At 36.9% G+C, this 18,379-nt stretch overlaps 1 protein-coding gene across 1 annotated transcript in view; it reads right to left on the bottom strand.

Annotated features, from left to right (window-relative positions):
• TET1 (tet methylcytosine dioxygenase 1) overlaps positions 1–18,379 on the bottom strand; it is a 116,464-nt gene that overhangs the window by 25,917 nt on the left and 72,168 nt on the right. The window contains exons 3-5 of the mRNA XM_006889049.1: positions 7,503–9,753; positions 3,587–3,662; positions 3,164–3,257 (exon numbers count right to left, since the gene is read on the bottom strand). Of these exons, the coding sequence (XP_006889111.1) occupies positions 3,164–3,257; positions 3,587–3,662; positions 7,503–9,753 (2,421 nt within the window). The remainder of the gene's footprint in view (positions 1–3,163; positions 3,258–3,586; positions 3,663–7,502; positions 9,754–18,379) is intronic.

Genomic DNA, 18,379 nt, shown 5'->3' on the forward strand with positions numbered 1-18,379 from the left:
TCACTATTCACCCCGAAGATGACCGAGAACAATGAAGGGAGAGACTGACCACACTCAGCCAAGATTCTTCCAGCATTACGCTACACACTAGAAAAAACTGAAAGGAATTTAGGAAAGGCAAGTTTTCCAGCTACATAAGACCAGAAAGGACTTCTGGTAGATCAAGTTGGCCACCTCCATAAAGGGACCACTTTAGTTAGTTTATAATGTTGTTGATTTGTTTGTAACTAATCAATACCATTATAAAGAACTGTCAACAACCTATGCAGACACAACAGAAAACAACCTAACATATACCAAGAAAAACTTCACATCATGTCAAGAAAGGATCCAACATCATGAAAAAACAAAACAAGCCTTTTCCTAAAAATGCAGGTCACATTGTAGATCCAACAAATATCCCAGAGACAGGGAGGCAGAACAAGCATAACATGGGGTTATATGAGGAGCTACTGAAGAAGCAATTGAGGTTACAAATGATGGAAGAAAGAACTGAAGCCACACCTCAGAGACAGGGAGCCAGGAAAAAAGATTTAAAAATAGAATCAACAAATACTGAAGAAATTGCAAATTATGGAAGAGAGAATTGAAACCATAAAGAGGTACAAGAATAAAAAAATAATCCTAAAAAGGCAGAGAAGACAAGCACTGCAGCAGTAGAAATAACAGAAATGCATAAAAAGGAATCCAGAAATTCAAGACTGAAATACTGGAACCTAGCAGTTTCCAGTATTCTGGAGGGACAAAAAAACCAGAAAAGATGACAAAGAGAGTCAGCTGAAGAGACAAAAGAGAAAATCAGACAGGAATATCTATGGGAATATACTACAAGAAAAAAGAGATGAGACAGAAGGAAATGGAAGATTAGAATCATATGGGATAGCAATAAAAGAACAACATACACATGATTAACATACTTGAGTAGAAAGGGAACACAGGGAAATCACAGGTAAGAGGTACTAGAAGAAAACTCCCCAGGTATCATGAAGAATGAGGAAATCCACAATCAAGAAGCTCAGCAATGGCTTTTTCTCCTTATCTCCTTTCAAGGAGAAGTTTCGTCCCTTTGCAGATGTAACTTTCTAATAAATCTGTCATTACTATTTACCCTAAAAAAAAAAAAAAAGCAGCAGCAGCTCAGCAATGCAACAATGAATGAATTTTTTTTAAGTGAACTGGTGGTGGCAGGGAAGAAATTGTGTAATAATAAATAGTTTCATTAAAATAACAATTAAAAAAAGGAAGAAGCTCAGTGAACTTAAAAGACTAGACACCTCTCTCTCCCCCGAAAAACCCAACCCATCAAGAAGATATCATAGTGAGCTCTAGTGGTTGAGTGGTAACTTTGTTAACTCAAAGGCACCTGGTTAAGTCAACCAGGTTCTCTACAGAAGAAAGATGGGCAATCTTCTCCCATGCAATTTACAGTATTTGGAAATCTGCTGCAGGGTCAGTGACGATTTGGTTCTGACTTGATGGCACATAACTACAACAAGACGTATAATAGTTAAATTCTCTAAAATCAAAGATAAAGATAGAATACTAAAAGCACTACAAGAAAAACAAAGCGCCACCTACAAAGGAGAACCAATTAAGATTAAGCTATGATTTTTCAGCAATAACCATGAAGGCAAGAAGAATGGAATGGCATATAGAAAAGTTTGAAAGAAAACAATTGCCAGCTGAGGTTCCTGTGGCCAGTGAAGCTGTCTATCAAATATGAACGAGAAATTAGTCATCTTCAGAAAAGCACAAACTTAAAGACCAATTCTACAAGAACTGCTGCGGGAAGTCCTTCAGAAAGAGACAGAACATCTATTATGTTGTTGTCTACAAGAGACACAAAGAAAGAAAGAAATAGATAGACTAAAAACCAAAGACTGGAAAAAATTATACCAAGCAAATGGCATCTATAAAAAATCAGGAGTGGCAATATTAATCTCTGATAATATAAGACTTCACAATAAAAACTGCCATAAAAGAAGGGCACTACATAATGATTAAAGGCATAAGTAATCAAGAAAACAACTTGATAAAAAAATCAAGAGGAAAATTTGATCAACATCTATACACCAAACGATAAACCTACAAAATACATAGAACAGTTAACAGACTTGAAGAAATAGACAGCACCACAATCAACAGTGGTAGGAGACTTTAACATACTACTCTCACCAAAGGATAGGTTAACTTGAAAGAAACTCAACAAAAATTAAGAACTAAACCATACAATTAGTCAACTCAATCTCGTAGAAGTATTCAGGATAAGCACCCAACTAAATGTCAAATTACTTTCTTTTCAAGTGCAAGTGGTATATTTACATTCTCCAGTGGTGATCATATTGTAAGACACATAGCAGCCACAACAAATTTAAAAACATTGAAATAATATAACATAATTACAAAATCTCTTCTCAGACCACAATTCTGTAAGATGATAAATTATAACAAAAACCTACACAGGTAGAAGCTAAATAACACTCTGTTAGAGCACTATTGGGTTATAAAAGACACAGCCATACACAATTGAAACTATCATCAAGACCAGGCAGGAGCTGGTTAAACATACTGAATTGAAGAGAATTCCAGACACTCTGATACTCTGCCCTCAAGTCCATTTTGAGAGGCCTCAGAATGTGATCAAGTGTACATTGGGAGGGGACTTGTATACTCAGAAGAGTAGTCTCCAAGGAAACTGATGACCACATCTTTATCCCATCAGGCAGGTGGTGAGTTCAAATCACTAACCAAGAAATCTAGTGCTATAATCATTGTAGACTTAAACCGTTGTTAGATGAAACCTGTTGTTTCTCAATGGATTCGAACCAACACAAAGGTGCTGGTATAGCTTTGCCGGGCCCTATGGACTCTGCCAGCAGAGCTCTGTAGTGGCTTTTGTGATTAAAAAGCTCTAATGTAAGGGGAGAAGAAGAAAGCAGCAGGCTGAGTTGGGCACAGATTCACATTTGACATGCAACTGTATGCGGTGAATGTAAGAACTTTCTAATGGCATCCACTCCCTAATTCAACCCAATCCCAACCCATAGCATGGTCCTTTTACGGACACTGCGGAAACTGAAGATTGGAAAATTTGGAATGAATGTGGATTCACATCGAATCAGTCAATTTTTAAATTAAAAATCTACAAATAAGAACTACTTACACACTTAGCAACTGGGCATATCTTATTGTGCTCTTTGTCCTCTTTCGTCAACTCTACTTTTTCTATCCTTATTGCATTTCCTTTTTGACCAAACCTGGATACAAAACACAGCGGAGGGAAAATACTAATTAACTCAAGCTCGTATCTTTAAACGTATGAATGTGCATGAGGCATGGTTTTCTACTTTTCTTTTTCATGTGGCATATATTTTGTATTAATTCTGTTTACTGGTCCTTAAAATATTACTCTTTCAAAATGGTCTAGTGACATGTCAAGCTAAGAGAATGAATGCAATGTCAATGGTAGAAACATACAAATAGCCCCTAAGAAACATCAGGCTTCTAAACATTCATTTCAAGTTTGTTCCTGTAGGTTATCTGTCTTAACTCTACAATGAAGGTGGTTTAAATAGGAAAGTCCTACCTATTCTCCATTATTTCCCGGATAGCAGCAACACTTGGTCCTGCCCCAAGGTGTGTGTAATATGGAATGTTCTTATCTCCTGTGGAAGGAATAGGGTGGTTAGAAACAAAGGTTTATAGAATTTGATAGGGGCAAAGAGGACTTTCTGGTTTTGTGTTTATTTATTTCTATTTTAACATAAAACCATGATTTTAGATTAGGTGTACTGAACCTTGACACCTATTCATCCAGCTACCTATTAATTGTTTTCAGGATTAAAAGAAGTTTTAAGATCTAGCTCATAATTCTGGTCTTTCTTTTAAAAAACAAACAAGCGTTTGAAAACTAAGGTGCAAAGTTAAAAGCTATTCAAGAGGAATGAGTAAAAAATTCCTATTAAAATTGAATGTGCTAATTTAATAGTTTAGAATTTGTTTTAGAATTGTTGTTCCGTGCTGTCAAGTCAGAAGGGACTTGTAGCTGACCTTCCAGCAGGTTTTCATCCTTCTCCCATAGGCCACAAATTATGCCAATGTACATAAAGCATATCTTGGCACCATTACTTATTACATCAAGAAACATTCTTAATGTCTGCCAATAAATTACATTTATAGTGAAATACTGAGAAGCCACCAGCTGCTCCACAGAAGAAGGGTGGGCGCAATCTCCTCCTGAGTGATTAATTGTCTCTGAAAACCCACTGGAGGGTCAGCTATGGGTCGGTTCTGCCTTGACGGTAAACAACAACAACAACAATGTTCCCTAGGACCAACATGATTACTAGTAAATTAATGTGTTTCTTACCTCAGTGTGTCTATGCAGGAATTTTCACTGGATATTAAATGTAAGATTTTTACTGTGACTTCTGAAACAAGGATACTAACTAGATTTTAAACTTACTGGTGACTGTAGAGCACTGATTCTTAAAACAACTTTGCTGACTAGAGGATCTTTGGTAATGTCTAGAGAAATTCTTGTTTCTCTGAGATACACCAGGAATGGGCACCACTGGCACCCGGTGGGTAGATCTTAGCCAGGGAGGATTATGACATTTGTAATAAAGAGGACTGAGGTTGAAAAGCCCTGAATTAAAGAGTAATCACTATTTTCTAGAAAATAATACCCCGTAGAAATTATTTACCCTGATATTTATCCTGATTATTTCCTTTCTGTTTTTTCAGATGATTTTTATACAATGAGCCAAATTAACTCACATTTCATGATTAAAGGAAGATATGTATATCACAGCATATATAAAACACTTTGGGGTACATTTCAGGTTCTAAATAAATTTTGCCATTAACTGGTTTACCTCCTACACTGTGAGGAGTTGCTAGGCTAAAGGGTTTTTTGACAAGAGACAATCATATTGGGACCACCAGACTAGCTTGGTTACATAAGGATTAGTGACATTTATTTTAATAGAGGGCATTTCCTCCTCATTTTTAATAAAAAGTATTTAATCTTCAATAACGTAACGTAGTTCCTGTGCCTCAGTCTGACAGAAGATGGGAAATTTTTGCTCTGATGGCTCTCATGAAATGTGCATCATGGCACAGTACCAGACTCATAGTAAGAAAGCTGCAGTGTGAAATTACAGAATTTTTATAAGACCCTCTTCCTTATCTCGCATCTCCCTACTCACACAGCATCATCACTCTTTTTAAAGTGCTGTCAGGAGGCACTATCCTCAGTGCCCGGCTGTCAAAGCTATGTGCTGAATAATGACTGTAGACACGGAAGGTTTCAAATTTCAAATGTTCTTACGCTTATGAAAATTATTATTCGAGAACATACTAACGAAATCATGAGCTGTACACTACCTTTTGTTCAAGGCAAATTGGGACTTTGCGCATTTGCGTTCAATTTTAAGGGAGGCAAGATTTGAATAACCAATTCTATTTGGATAGCCAACAATGACCCTGAAAGAGAAAGATGGGAAGTCTGCTTTCGTGATATATGGCTTTTGAGTTATTAGGATCCTGTTCAAAACAGATTACTCCCACAAATTCAATCCTTTCACAGGCTGCACAAGAGCAGAAAATAAGGGAGCTGGAAATAAACTAACACAACTAATGATCCAAATCTACTTAATTTGCCAATTCTTTAAAGCTATACTAAAATTTGGGGAGGAAGGAAGGTGGGAACCATTTGTATTTAAGAATTTGATTGTTGGTTGTTTTTATTAAAGTTTGATGCTTGAAATATTAAGGACATTTCTCGTAAGGTTTCCCTGAGAATCTTTGGCCAAGCTGAATTGATTGATTGATTGATTGATTGATTTTATGTGTGTACCGTCAAATCAGATCTGACTGGTACAGGAGGCGATTGTTCCTCCTTCTTCAGCAGAGCATCTGGTGGATTTGAACCATGCACCTCTGGGATTGCAGTGCAGTTTCCTGCCACTAGGCCATCAAAGCTTGCCGGTCAAGCTGGATTTTTAACAGAAATTTAAGACATTGATAAAACCATTCTATGCAGCAATTAGCACAGATTATTATTATATTTTAAAATAGAAAAATAATTACTGAATGAGTAAATAACTTGAAAATAGTTTAACAGAATTCTTTAATATACTATGGGACCAAAACCAAACCCAGTGCCACAGAGTTGAATGTGACTCATAAAAACCGTCCACTTCTTAGCTGTACATCTTATTAATGGGACTATATGGCCACATTTTTCTACCAGAATGGCTGGTGTATTTAAACCACAGCCTGCTCTGTAGCATATTCATATATAGGTATGCCGTTTGTACAAGGGCAGCTATGGTGCTAGCTGTCCAAGTATCAGAAAATGCATAACACTAGAAAAGCCTGCAGTCAGGGACCCCCTTCAAATTATTGAGGAGCAATGATGTCATGTTGAGTACTAAGGTGCTCCTGATTAAAGCCATAGTCTTTTGACTCACTTGCTATGCATCTGAGAGCTAGACAACGAATAAGAAGACAGAAGATGACCTGATGCTTTTCAACTGGTATTGGAAAAGAGTGCTGACTATCCCATGAACTGTCAAAAGAATAGGTTTATTTTGGACAGAGTGCAGAGTGCTCCTTGGAGGCACTTTGGTCATTTTGTTAAGAAAGACTATGCCTTGAAGAAGACATCATGCTTGGTTGGAGTGGTGGGGCCCAGTGAAGGAGCAGAAGACCCTCAACCAGGAGGACTGACAAAGCAATGGACTCGAGTGTTCCAGAGATTGGGAGGCTGCCAAAGATAGGACAAGGGTTCAGATCTGTTGTTCATAGGGCCGTTGTGAGCTATACGCAACATGATTATAAGATTCCAAAATTAAAAATACAATTCTTCAGTTCAAAGGATTATGTAAATATCCTAATAATGAAAAAGACAACAACAAATAAATCACCAAATTATTAACTGATTACAGTGACAGCACCTAATAAGTTTTGTGTGGTGACTAAAAGCTTTTATAGTTATGCGTTAAGTTGTATATAAAATTTCTATTCTCTACATGCAAGTTATATATCAAATTTAAAAAAATTCCTGTTAAGAACAAATCTTGTAGATACAAGTGCTTGAGATATGCATAATAAATACCTTGAGATATCTTTAGGCTTGCTACATATGAAAATAGATGTATCATATCATCTTAGCCTAAATATGCATACGTAAAAGAGGACCCCGAGCTTGAACTAGTCATGACTATAAGAAGAGGATCCAAGGGATGGAGGGTGAGAACAGTGGAGTGAGGCTGTGACAGGTGTGGGTGTGTGTATGTGTATGTGCCCACACTGGTTAATCATAGGGTCAAACAATTTGATGGGTGAAGTGAGGTGTGGGTAAAGGAAATGGGAAAGATCCAGTGTGAAAAATGATGTATATAAACTCTGTTAAGTAAACTAGTATAAAATAAAAATTTTATTAAAAAAAAAATTAAGTGGATGCTGAACAAACAAGCACATGCACAGACACTTACCTGGACAGTTACAGGTTGGCGGCTCAGGATTTTTTATTCTACATCCTCGTTTTTTCTTGGGGTTAGTACGAGCATTCTTGATTGGATTTCTATAAATTATTGGATGAAGGAGGTGTGGAGGTATTAATGATGACCAGTCATTCTCTTCACTTTTGGTTGAAACCTCTGTAATTCCACCTGAATCATCTACATTTGCTTTCCTGAGATTTTGTGCTGGATCCAGTGGGCTTCCCTCATAAGAGATCACAGGCACTGTCGACAGTCTCTGATGCACACATTGCTCTTTTCCATTGTGTGGAAGCTGAGTTTGATCACCACCAGCCATCAGGTTAGCACTTTGGGTACCTGGAGAGGAGGCCTGGGGTAAGGGATGAGCTTTCTCATAGACATTCTCTGTTGGCTGTACCTGAGAATTGTAAGCTTTATCTGTAAACACCTGCCCATTGGATTCTGTTTTTAATTGGGATAAAGAATTCAATGGGTTAACTTCAGTAATATTTTCCTGTGATAATCCAGAAGAACAACTCTGGAACTTTATTTGAGCACGTGGAGGAAAAACTGTTTTGTGTTGTAATGTGGTACTCATTTGAGTCCTTAACTTCTGTACTTTGGTTGAGGAGGTCATTTCTCCAAGGAGAAGAGGGAAATACCGTTGAGTAAATGTACCAAAATTTTGAAAATGGGATGACATCCAAAGGTCACCTAATATTGAATACTCTTGGGACCACTGCTCCAACGTCTTCTTCTGGATATTTTCAATACTTTTGAATGCGGGCTTCATTTTCCGACGATCTCTTGGCTGAGTGGATTTTGTATGTTTATCTGATCTGTTCTTTTGTTTTGCTGATGTTGAGTCATGATTAACCTGTACAGTTCTTTGTGGTTTCTGTTGTCTTATGGTCGCCTCTTGATTATCCCCCAGCTGTGCATCATATGCAGAAAGGCTTGTTGGTATGTTTTCACCTGTTTTGTCCTCTGAATGGATAAAGTTGAAATTAATAGTTGATGCAAGTTGTGTTAGCTGTGTTGCAACATCCTCTTCTATTTGACTATGAGTAATTTCCTGATATGACTGATCATTATTTGAGTTCAACATTTTATTACTGTCCAGTGATGGGATAGAATAACTCAACTGCTTATTACTTGATTGACGCTGTTGCAAATTACTATTGGAATAACTGTCATGAGTAATTCCACCTTGACCAATATAAGAAGAACTTGAATTTGTTACATTTGGATATGTCTGTGATTTACTGGTTGATTTAGAAATGGTATTTTGGCCATTGAAGACCACCATGTTGCATGAACTTTGCTTTGTCAATGATGGAGAATGATGCAGGTTTTGAGAATCCCCCTGTGAATTTGGGGTTTGGAGGTCTTTTCTTACAGAACAGAGAATAGCTTTACAGCTGTTAAGCAAACTAGCTGTTGTCTCCTGGGATACTTCATTCTTCTCTATCTTTGATGGTGAGGAAGACTCTGATGGAGCTTCTGAGAGTTGGGTCAAGGCTTGTATGGCTACTACTTGCTCAAATGTTAAGCTCCTATCTTTAATCAGGGACAAAAGACTTGGTTGAACTGGAGACCTATCTTTTGGTTCTCTAATGGGTACATTATCAAGAGATTTTGGTTGATCACTTGCCTTGTGTGCACCACTACAATTATTTAAGTTGAAATTTGTGCCATCTGGAACAGACTTGGAGTCAAAGCCAGGTTTCTGGAAGACACAATAATTATATCCATCCTTAAGAGGCTCGCAAGTCAAGCTTGTGGCGACGGAGCTCATGGTATTGTTATGGTTTGCAGAGCTGGTCGGGAGTTTATAAGAACTGGTTTCCAATGTCTTGCCAAATTGTTCAATACTGAGTTTCTCAAAAGACACATTTGCTTCAATTGGTAAATAGTGTACAGTTTTAATGCCATTTCTTAAAGTTTGTGCAGAGAGGTTTTGAGCTTCAAGGAGGTTTTGAGCTTCAAGTAGAGCTTTCTTTGTGATATCTTCAGAGTTTTTCTGTGTTTCAGCTTCTGTCACAAGTGCACCAAAATCTCCTTTGACAGGATCAGTTACATGTGACTTCTTATTCTGAATCCACTTCTCTACTTCAATACCTGTCATGCTTTCTACATTTCCAGTAACATTTTCAAGGGGTTGCAGGTTCAATTCCAATCTCTGTTCTCTCTCATGACCATAGTTACTGTATTCCATGGATTCTGACTGGAGGCCATTTACTGGTTTGTTGTCAAGATTTCCCTGTAAAATAAATACCCAAGTTATTCATATAACATCTGTTTAAAATATGTTTTATAATTTAATGCTTTATAGGATCCACTCTCAGAGAAGACCAACTTCCAAAAATAGCAGTGTAGAAAGTCTTAAGTATAACCTGTTGGGTTTTCTCTATTGAAGAAACTTCCTGTTCAGTAATCACTCTATCCATGGTTTTTCAATGTTTCGACTTCTGACACAAATGCACCAAAATCCCTTTGATGTGCTTATTTTTAATCCACTTCTCTAAATCATGCTTTCTACATTTTCAAGAGATTGTGGGTTCCATTCCAACCTCTGTTCTCTCTCAGGAGGGATTATCTCAACAGCTATCTCCACAGTTAAGATCACAGATTACCTTTGTTATTGGTATACCCGTTTCCATTCACTCAAAATAGTTATGAGTTTCATCTAAGTTTAGTATATTTATGTACACTTATGATTCATTTCTTCTCTTTATGTTGTTGAACTTAAATTCCGGTATAAGTGCATGAGTGAGTATTTCCAATTTTTTGTGTGTTACTGAATAATGTTGTATATAATTTTCTAATATAGTTTGGTGATGTTTTTAGAAAAATATATCCATCAGTTTTAAATCCATATAAAGAAAACAATAAAACTCTATTACAGGTCGACTGATTTTTGACAAGAAGATTAAATCAGTCCAGTGGGGACTTTTAATCAAATGGTGTTGGCAAAATTGGAAAACTATCTGCAGAAATCTCAAGTAAGAGCCACACCTCACTCCATACACAAAACCCAACTTAAAGTGGATCAAGGACCTAGGACTAAAACCAAAGACTACAAACTTCATTATAGAAAAGCTTGGAAGAACTCTCGACGTTCTAATTCACAACATGAACATTCCAACCATCCTGAAAACCCTACAACCAGGAGAGGATAAAATGGATGGGACCTTCTAAGGATCAAATCCCTATGCATATCCAAAAACTTCTCCAACAGGGTAAAAAGGAAAGACACAAACTAGGAGAAAATATTTGGCTATGATATGTCTGATAAGGGACTTATAACTAGAATTTATAGAATACCTGAACACTACAACATGATAAATATAAACAACCCAATTACAAAATGGATACAGGATATGAAAAGACACTTCACCAAAGAAGACATTCAGATGGCGAACAAACACATGAAGAAGTGTTCAAAATCCCTAGCTCTGAGAGAGATGCAAATCAAAACAACTATGAGATATCATCTCACCCTGGTAAAAACAGCAAAACTTAATAGAACAGCAAACAACAAATGCTGGCGAGTTCATGGAGAAACTGGAACCCTTATTTACTGTTGGTAAGAGTGTAAAACGGTGCAACCACTACAGAAGGCAGTATGATGCTTTTTCAAAAAGTTGGAAATAAAAATGCCATTTGATCCAACAACTCCACTACTGGGAATATACCCTAAAGGAACAAGAACTGCCACCCAAACAGATAAACTCATGTTTTTTGCTGTTTTGTTCACAATAGCAATGAGAATGAAACAACCCAAGTGCCCATTAACAAATGAATGGATAGAGAAGCTCTGGTATAGTCACACAATGGAATACTACGCTGCATTGAAAAACAAAGAACTCTGTCTGGAAATTTCCTGTTTCAAACACCTATGTTACTTGATTAAAACAATGTTAAAATGAAAAAAAAAAAAAAGAAACACAAGGAACTCATGAAATATTTTACAAAATGGATGACCCTGGAAGACATTATGTTGAGTGAAATATCTCAGTCACAAAACGACAATTAGGGCTTGGTGCCACTGTTGTAAAAAGGGACTGACATTTGGGTTGGGGGGGAATCTAAGAAAAGAGGGGTTAAATAATGTATACTTCATCGAAACAGATGAGGGAGAGAACTGTTTAAAAAGGAATATATGATTAGGTATTATTTTCCATGACAAGATTCCAGAAAAAGAAATGCATAGTAAAGTGGACTGTGGACTTGGGGCAGGGGGAGGGGGAGGGATTGTAAAACAATGAAATTTTTTTTCTTTTCAAAGAGAAAAGGGAACTAGGGGGAGGGGAGTGAGGAAACTGTGCGACAATGAATGAATGATATGCTGTGAAAGTAAGTAAATAAATAAATATTTTTTAAAAAAACAGGATTACAAGAAACTAATAGCTCCTAGATAAATAGAAGAAAGTACCTGTTTGAAGAAAAAAAAAATTTTAACTATAAGGAAAAATTATAATTCTACCAAAATCAATTTACAGAGCCAATGCACATATCTCATTACAAATACCGATGATATTCTTCAAGGAGAACAAAAACATTATCTGGAAAAAACAAAACAAAACAACATTATTTGGAAATGAAAGAGACACCAAATAATTTAACAAGTCCACTGAAAAGTAAGCATTATATTTCCTGATCTCAAAAATTACTACACAGCTTTAAAAATCAAAAGACCATGGTACTGTTACTATGACAGACACGTAGAATGTAAGGAACCTGAAATCAACTCATCCATCTATGATAATAGAACTCAAAAGACGAATTGCACTGGGAAAATCTGTCAGTGTTGAAAGAAACAATGTCAATCTAGAGACTAAAGTGTGCCTAATCTAGGCCATGGTCTTCACAAATACTTGCTATGCATCAGAGAGCTGAACAATGACACAGGAGAAGAGAAGAAAAATTGATGCCTTCAAATAGTGGTGCTGGAGAAGAGTCTTGAACATACCATGGACTAAAAAGTCTGTCTTGAAGAGGATGAAACCAAGTCTTTCCTTGGACACCAGGATTTTGAAGCTCTATCTCACATACTTTGAGCAAGTGGCCAGGAGGACCAGTCCTTGGAGAAGGACATCATGCTTGGAAGGGTAGAGGGACAGTGCAGGAGAGGAAGACTCCAGATGAAACGAATTGATACAGTAACTGAGGCAATGGGAGTTGGTGTGCTGGAATTAGTGAGACTGGTTTAGGACAGGGCAGAGTTCAGAGATGCTGTACATACGATCGCTATGACTTGATGGCACGTAACGACAACAACAACAACCTATGATGAGCTGATCTTTGACAATGAAACAAAACCCATGAGGGGGAGAAACGACAACTTCTTTAACAAGTGGTGTTGGAAAACTATACATTCTTTGGGAGAAAATGAAAACAAGATTCACAATTCATTCCATAAACAAAGCAAGCTCAAGGTGGATTAGAGATACAGGAGTAAAACCAGATCTAAAGTTCACTAATGAAAAAAATATAGGAAGCCCTAACCTATGGCTGTGGTGCTGAGAATTTACTGTTGAAAATGGCTTTCCTAGTCATTGATTTTGCCTTTACCATGTGGATGGCTTGGAAGTATGCAAATAGGATGTGTTAAGACTGTTAACTTTAATAGATTCAACAATAGAATTTAGAGAATTTTACCATCAGCAAGAGACTGCAGTACATTCTTCAGGGCAGATATTCTTGAGCCAGCCAGCCGTATTAAGAAAGCTGCAGCAGAGAACTCAGAGAAGAAAACCAAGAAAGCAATAATACCACTTACAATAGCCAACCAAAAATGGAGATACTTGGGAGTGAACCTAGAGATACAAATGACCTACACAAACTACAGAACATTTCTGTAAGACACAATAAAAGACAAGAAAAAAAAATGGGAAAATGTGCCCTGTTCATGAATAAGAAGATTCAAAATTGTGAAAATGGCAATATAACCAAAAGCAATCTACATATTCAATGCAATCCTGATACAGATACCAAATTCATTTTTTAAGGAGATTGAAAGGGAAATTGTCAAGTTTATTTGGAGAGGCAAGAGACCTTGAATAAGCAAAACACTTCTGAGAAACAAAAATTAATTGGGAGATACAGCACTCCTTGACCAAAAAACCTATTACATAGAGGGAGTAACCAAACCAGCATGGTTCTGGTACAATGACAGGCATATTCATCAGTGGAACAGAATTGAGAGCCCAGAAATAGATTCAGCTGTCCATGGTCAACTGATATTTGACAAGGAAATAAAACATATCAAATGGGGAAATGACAAACTCTTCAACAAATGGTGTTGGCAAAACTGACTACATGCAGAAAGCTGAAACAACATCCACATCTCACACCATACACAAAGATCACCTCAAGGTGGACAAGAGACTTGGGAGTAAAGCTCAAAACCATAAAGTTCATAAAAGACAAACAGGGATCATGCTCAGAAAGCTTAGTCTATGGTATAAAGAGACTGCTAAATATATTCAGAAATGTACAGTCTGAACAGGATAAAATAGATGAATGAGACCTTATAAAGATCAAATCCCTGTGTTCATCAAAAACTTTTCCCAACAGGGTAAACAGAAAACCTACTGACTGGGAACAAATATTTGGCAATACCATCTCTGACAAAAGTTTCATAATGAAAGTTTCTACAATATTCCTGGGCTTCCACAAGAAAAAGATTGATAACCCAATTACAAAATGGACAAAAGACAAGGAAAGAATTTTCACAGAGGAAGATATTCAAATGGCCAACAGACATATGAAGAATCCACAGCCAGGAGAGAAAATGGGACCTTCCAAAAAAATCAAATCCTTGTGAGCATCAAAAAACTTTTCCTCCTGGGTAAAAGGGAAGCCTATCCACTGAAGAAATGATAATGATATATCCAATAGTGGTTCACATCCAAATATATCAAATATATCATATCAATAATGACTCATATCCAAAATCCATAGAATACCAGAGTACCTCAATAAGAAGAAAGCAAACAATCCAACTGTGAAATGGGCAGAAGATAGGTAGAGACTCTTAACTAAGGATATTTACATGGCCAGCAAGCACATGAAGAAATCACTATTAGAGAGATGCAAATAAAATAATGAGATGGTCTTCTTCAGCAACAATGACAAAAACCATAAATGCTCTGAGGATACAGAGAATAGGAGCCCTCCTCACAGCTGATGGGAGTGTAATACAGTACAACCACTATGGAAGGTGTAGCTTCTATATGAGTCTCAGTTCTCATTTTCTTGGGGTATATTCCAAGCAACGGAATGGCTGAGTGATAAGGAATTTCTATGTTCAGCTTTTTGAGGAACAGCAAAACTACCTTCCAGAATGGTTGTAAAATTGTACAATCCCACCAACTATGTAAAAGAATTCAGAATTCTGAAAATATAAATACCATTTGACCAAGTCATCCCACTACTAAGAATCTTCCCCCAAAACAGAGATAAGACACATTCATGCAGTATTACTCACAATAGCAGAGATGGAATTAGCCCCAAGTATCCATCAACAAATGAATGACTAGAGAGAAACAGTGGTTCATCCACTCAGTGGAGAATTACACAGCATTAATTGACTGGAAATCAATGAAGATCTCGAGAAACACTAAATAACACGGTTGAGTCTAGAGAACATCATGCTGAGTGAATTAACCCAGTCACAAAAGGACAAGTGCAGTATAAGACCATGGTTATAAAATTAAGAGGATGTTACCGTAGAAAGAGAAGAGAATAGGAGATAGGGAGAGAGCAGGAAGAAAATGGATAGATAACACAGCATTAGAATAGGTGAAGGGAAGAGAATTCTGAAAAGAATGGCTGCAGCAAAGAGCTCAAATGTACTGCTTTGGGCTCAAGTATATCAGAGACAATGAGGATGGCACAGAGTTTAGATCTGTTGTTCAGAGTGGCTATGAGTCATATATAATGGCACTTAACAACATTAGAAGGAACTCTACTAATCAGGGAGTGTGTATTGTGTTGAGTTGCTAATTACACGTCTTTTTGGTTTGAAACTACTTGCTGCTCTTATTATTGTCAAGGAAGAAAAAGATCCGTTTTCCTTCCACGAAGCTACACAAATAGAGGAATAGATGGATGTCTTGTCTTGAGTTGTGTATTGTTACGCACTGTTTAATTGGAACAGACTCATAGCCAACTCCCCAGAAGGTTTTCAGAAATGTGTAAAAAAAAGAGGAACAAAGGCACTCTAGTGGCCTAGTGGCAAGAAACTGCACTGCAATCCCAGAGATACATGTTCGAATCCACCAGGATGCGCTGCTGGAGAAGGAGAGGCAATGTCCTCCTGTACTGTCAGATCTGATTTGACAGTACACACAAAAAATAATAAAATAAAATGAAAAAAATTCTTTTTTAAAAAGAGGAACATGGTTTGTGTGTAAAAAGAAAAAACTAATAGTAGAGCCTTATATGTTGACATCGGTCTGGAATCCATATTAGATTTTTAGAAGCCACCTTTCCAACATAGTCCCTTTAACCTTGGTGCTCATTTGGGCCACATAATTTTATATTTTTTTTAAGGTTATACAATTAAAAATTCTATAATACTATATGATAAAAAAATGGTACAGTACTATATATGTTATATTCCTTTTTTATGAGGCAAGGCCTGCGTAGAAAATCTGAATTTAAATAATCTATTATTGACACAGATGTAAGATGTAATAGCTTGTACCTGCTGGGTCATGGAATAGAGACCTTTAAAGTAGACATCTATTGAAGGGGAAGATAATAGGCAGTAAGTGGTTGATCAGCTATTGTCATTAACTAATATTATAATTGGTATTAATTATATAAAACAAAAAGTCTATGAAAAAAGCAATATGATTTGTAAACTGTAACGCAAATTTAAAAAGGAAAAATAATAAATGTAAAAATAAAATGCTTTTAGAAAAAATGCATAATGAGGAAAGAATAATTTACCAGAAAAACTGGTCTTGTATACTAGCCTTTAATAAAGTCTAAACAATGGGCCAACCTGTAATAATATAAATGGCATGTACTCAGCATTCATCATGTAATCCTATATAAGCGTATGGGTGGACTGCCTAATTTTCACTTTGAGATATCTCACTTCAGTAATTCTTTTAACAAATCATGAGATTCTGTAACCTTTACTTCCTATACTATTTACAGTCCAGTGCAGGCACCATTTTTACTCTATGACAAAATATGTTTTCTTAATTTGAAGAGTCTCATTCAAGAAACACCATTTGCTTTTCCTTAAGCAAACACAATGATACCGCTCTAGGACAGCTAGCATTGACTACAGAGGGTTTGGGGTGTTTTGGGTTTGTTGTTTTTTTTTTTAATCTAAAAATGTTCACTTTAATAATACCCAATCATGCACAAAACTAGCTCACCTTCACACTGATCCCAGTAAGATCTACAAAAAATAGCCATGGCTCCACAGTCAACCACTATATAATATTCACCCCAAATACTTGGTAAGGAATTCAATTTAAACTAAAAGCAAAGATGAAAGAGTTGCTCACTTAAGTTCTACCTAAGGAGGAATGTTTAAAGAATCAATAAAGGATTCTTCACACTGGAACCTAAACAAAATCTAATAAACATGACTGAATTTTTCTTTCCTTCTCTTTCTCTCTTAGTGATAAAAGACATCTACTGTCTTGATACTCTCTCAATTTTGCCTTTGGTTGCCATTCCTCTAATATGCCAATAGGGAGCTCTGGAGCTGTGCTGCCAATCCAACAGCAGATGGTTGAAATCGACGAGGTGCTCTGTACAAGACAGGCGATCTCCTGCTGAGGAATTTACAGCCTCTAATAACGCGCTCATAGGGTCAATTATGAGTCAGTCTGACTCATAAAAACAGTCTGCCTGAAGACTTTGCTGAGGGGTTCTAAGCCCACAGAAAAGCAAAGTCCTGCAGCCTGTGGTATTTGGGAGCTCTGATGGCTTAGTGGCAAGAAACTACACTGTGATCCCAAAGGCACTCAGTTCAAGTTCACCAGCGGCTTTGTGGGAGAAGGAAGGACAATCTCCTCCTGTGTAATTAACTGCCTCTGAAAACCTGCTGGAGGGTCAGCTATGGGTTGGTTCCAACTCAGTGATACACAGCAGCAACAACAACCACAAATATACAAGACCTCTTTCACTGTGCTATGACCCAGTACAATTTCAATTCCGTTTAAAAGAACATTAGGGAGCTCTGGTGGCCTAATGGCTAAGGAGTCGTGCTGGCAACACAAATGTATTCGGTTTGGATCCACCAGCTCCTCTGCAGGAGAAAGATGAGCAATTCCAGAAAACTTAATGCAGGATCAGCTATGAGTCAATTGTAACTCGAAGGCAATGAACGAAGTGAAGGTTTCTATGACTCAAGTCAATTCATGAGCATCTAACAAAAAAGCAAATTTTATCTTCCCTGAAACTTTCAAAAATTTATATTCCCACTGCAGCGGCATTCTCAGGCCTCCCCCTCCTGGATGCCTCCCCTCCAGTGAACCTGTTACTTAAACTATGGACTCCTCTAAGGTAAAATCCATAATCTGTTCATTCCTCATACTTTTTAATGAGAAATTTTAATTATGATTAAGGTTTTTAGAACTAATTCTGGTGTTGTGTGTCTGGTGAGGAGTATGATTTCTCATGTCCTTTGTATATCTTAATACATTTATCTCTGTACCCACATGCATACACCATGGACTTTGTTCTTAGAAGACAGACTTTGATTTCTCATCAAGCACCAGTAATTACAAGACCTTATTTGTATTTTTGAGCCTTACTTGTCTTTTTTTATTATTATTAAATTTTATTAATTTTAATGAACATTTACAGAGATTTGGGGGTTTCATTCATTCATTGTTGCACTATTTTCTCTA

Source organism: Elephantulus edwardii, unplaced genomic scaffold, assembly GCF_000299155.1.
Source record: "Elephantulus edwardii isolate Elephantulus edwardi_28Jun2011 unplaced genomic scaffold, EleEdw1.0 scaffold00074, whole genome shotgun sequence".
NCBI classification, from domain to species: domain Eukaryota; kingdom Metazoa; phylum Chordata; class Mammalia; order Macroscelidea; family Macroscelididae; genus Elephantulus; species Elephantulus edwardii.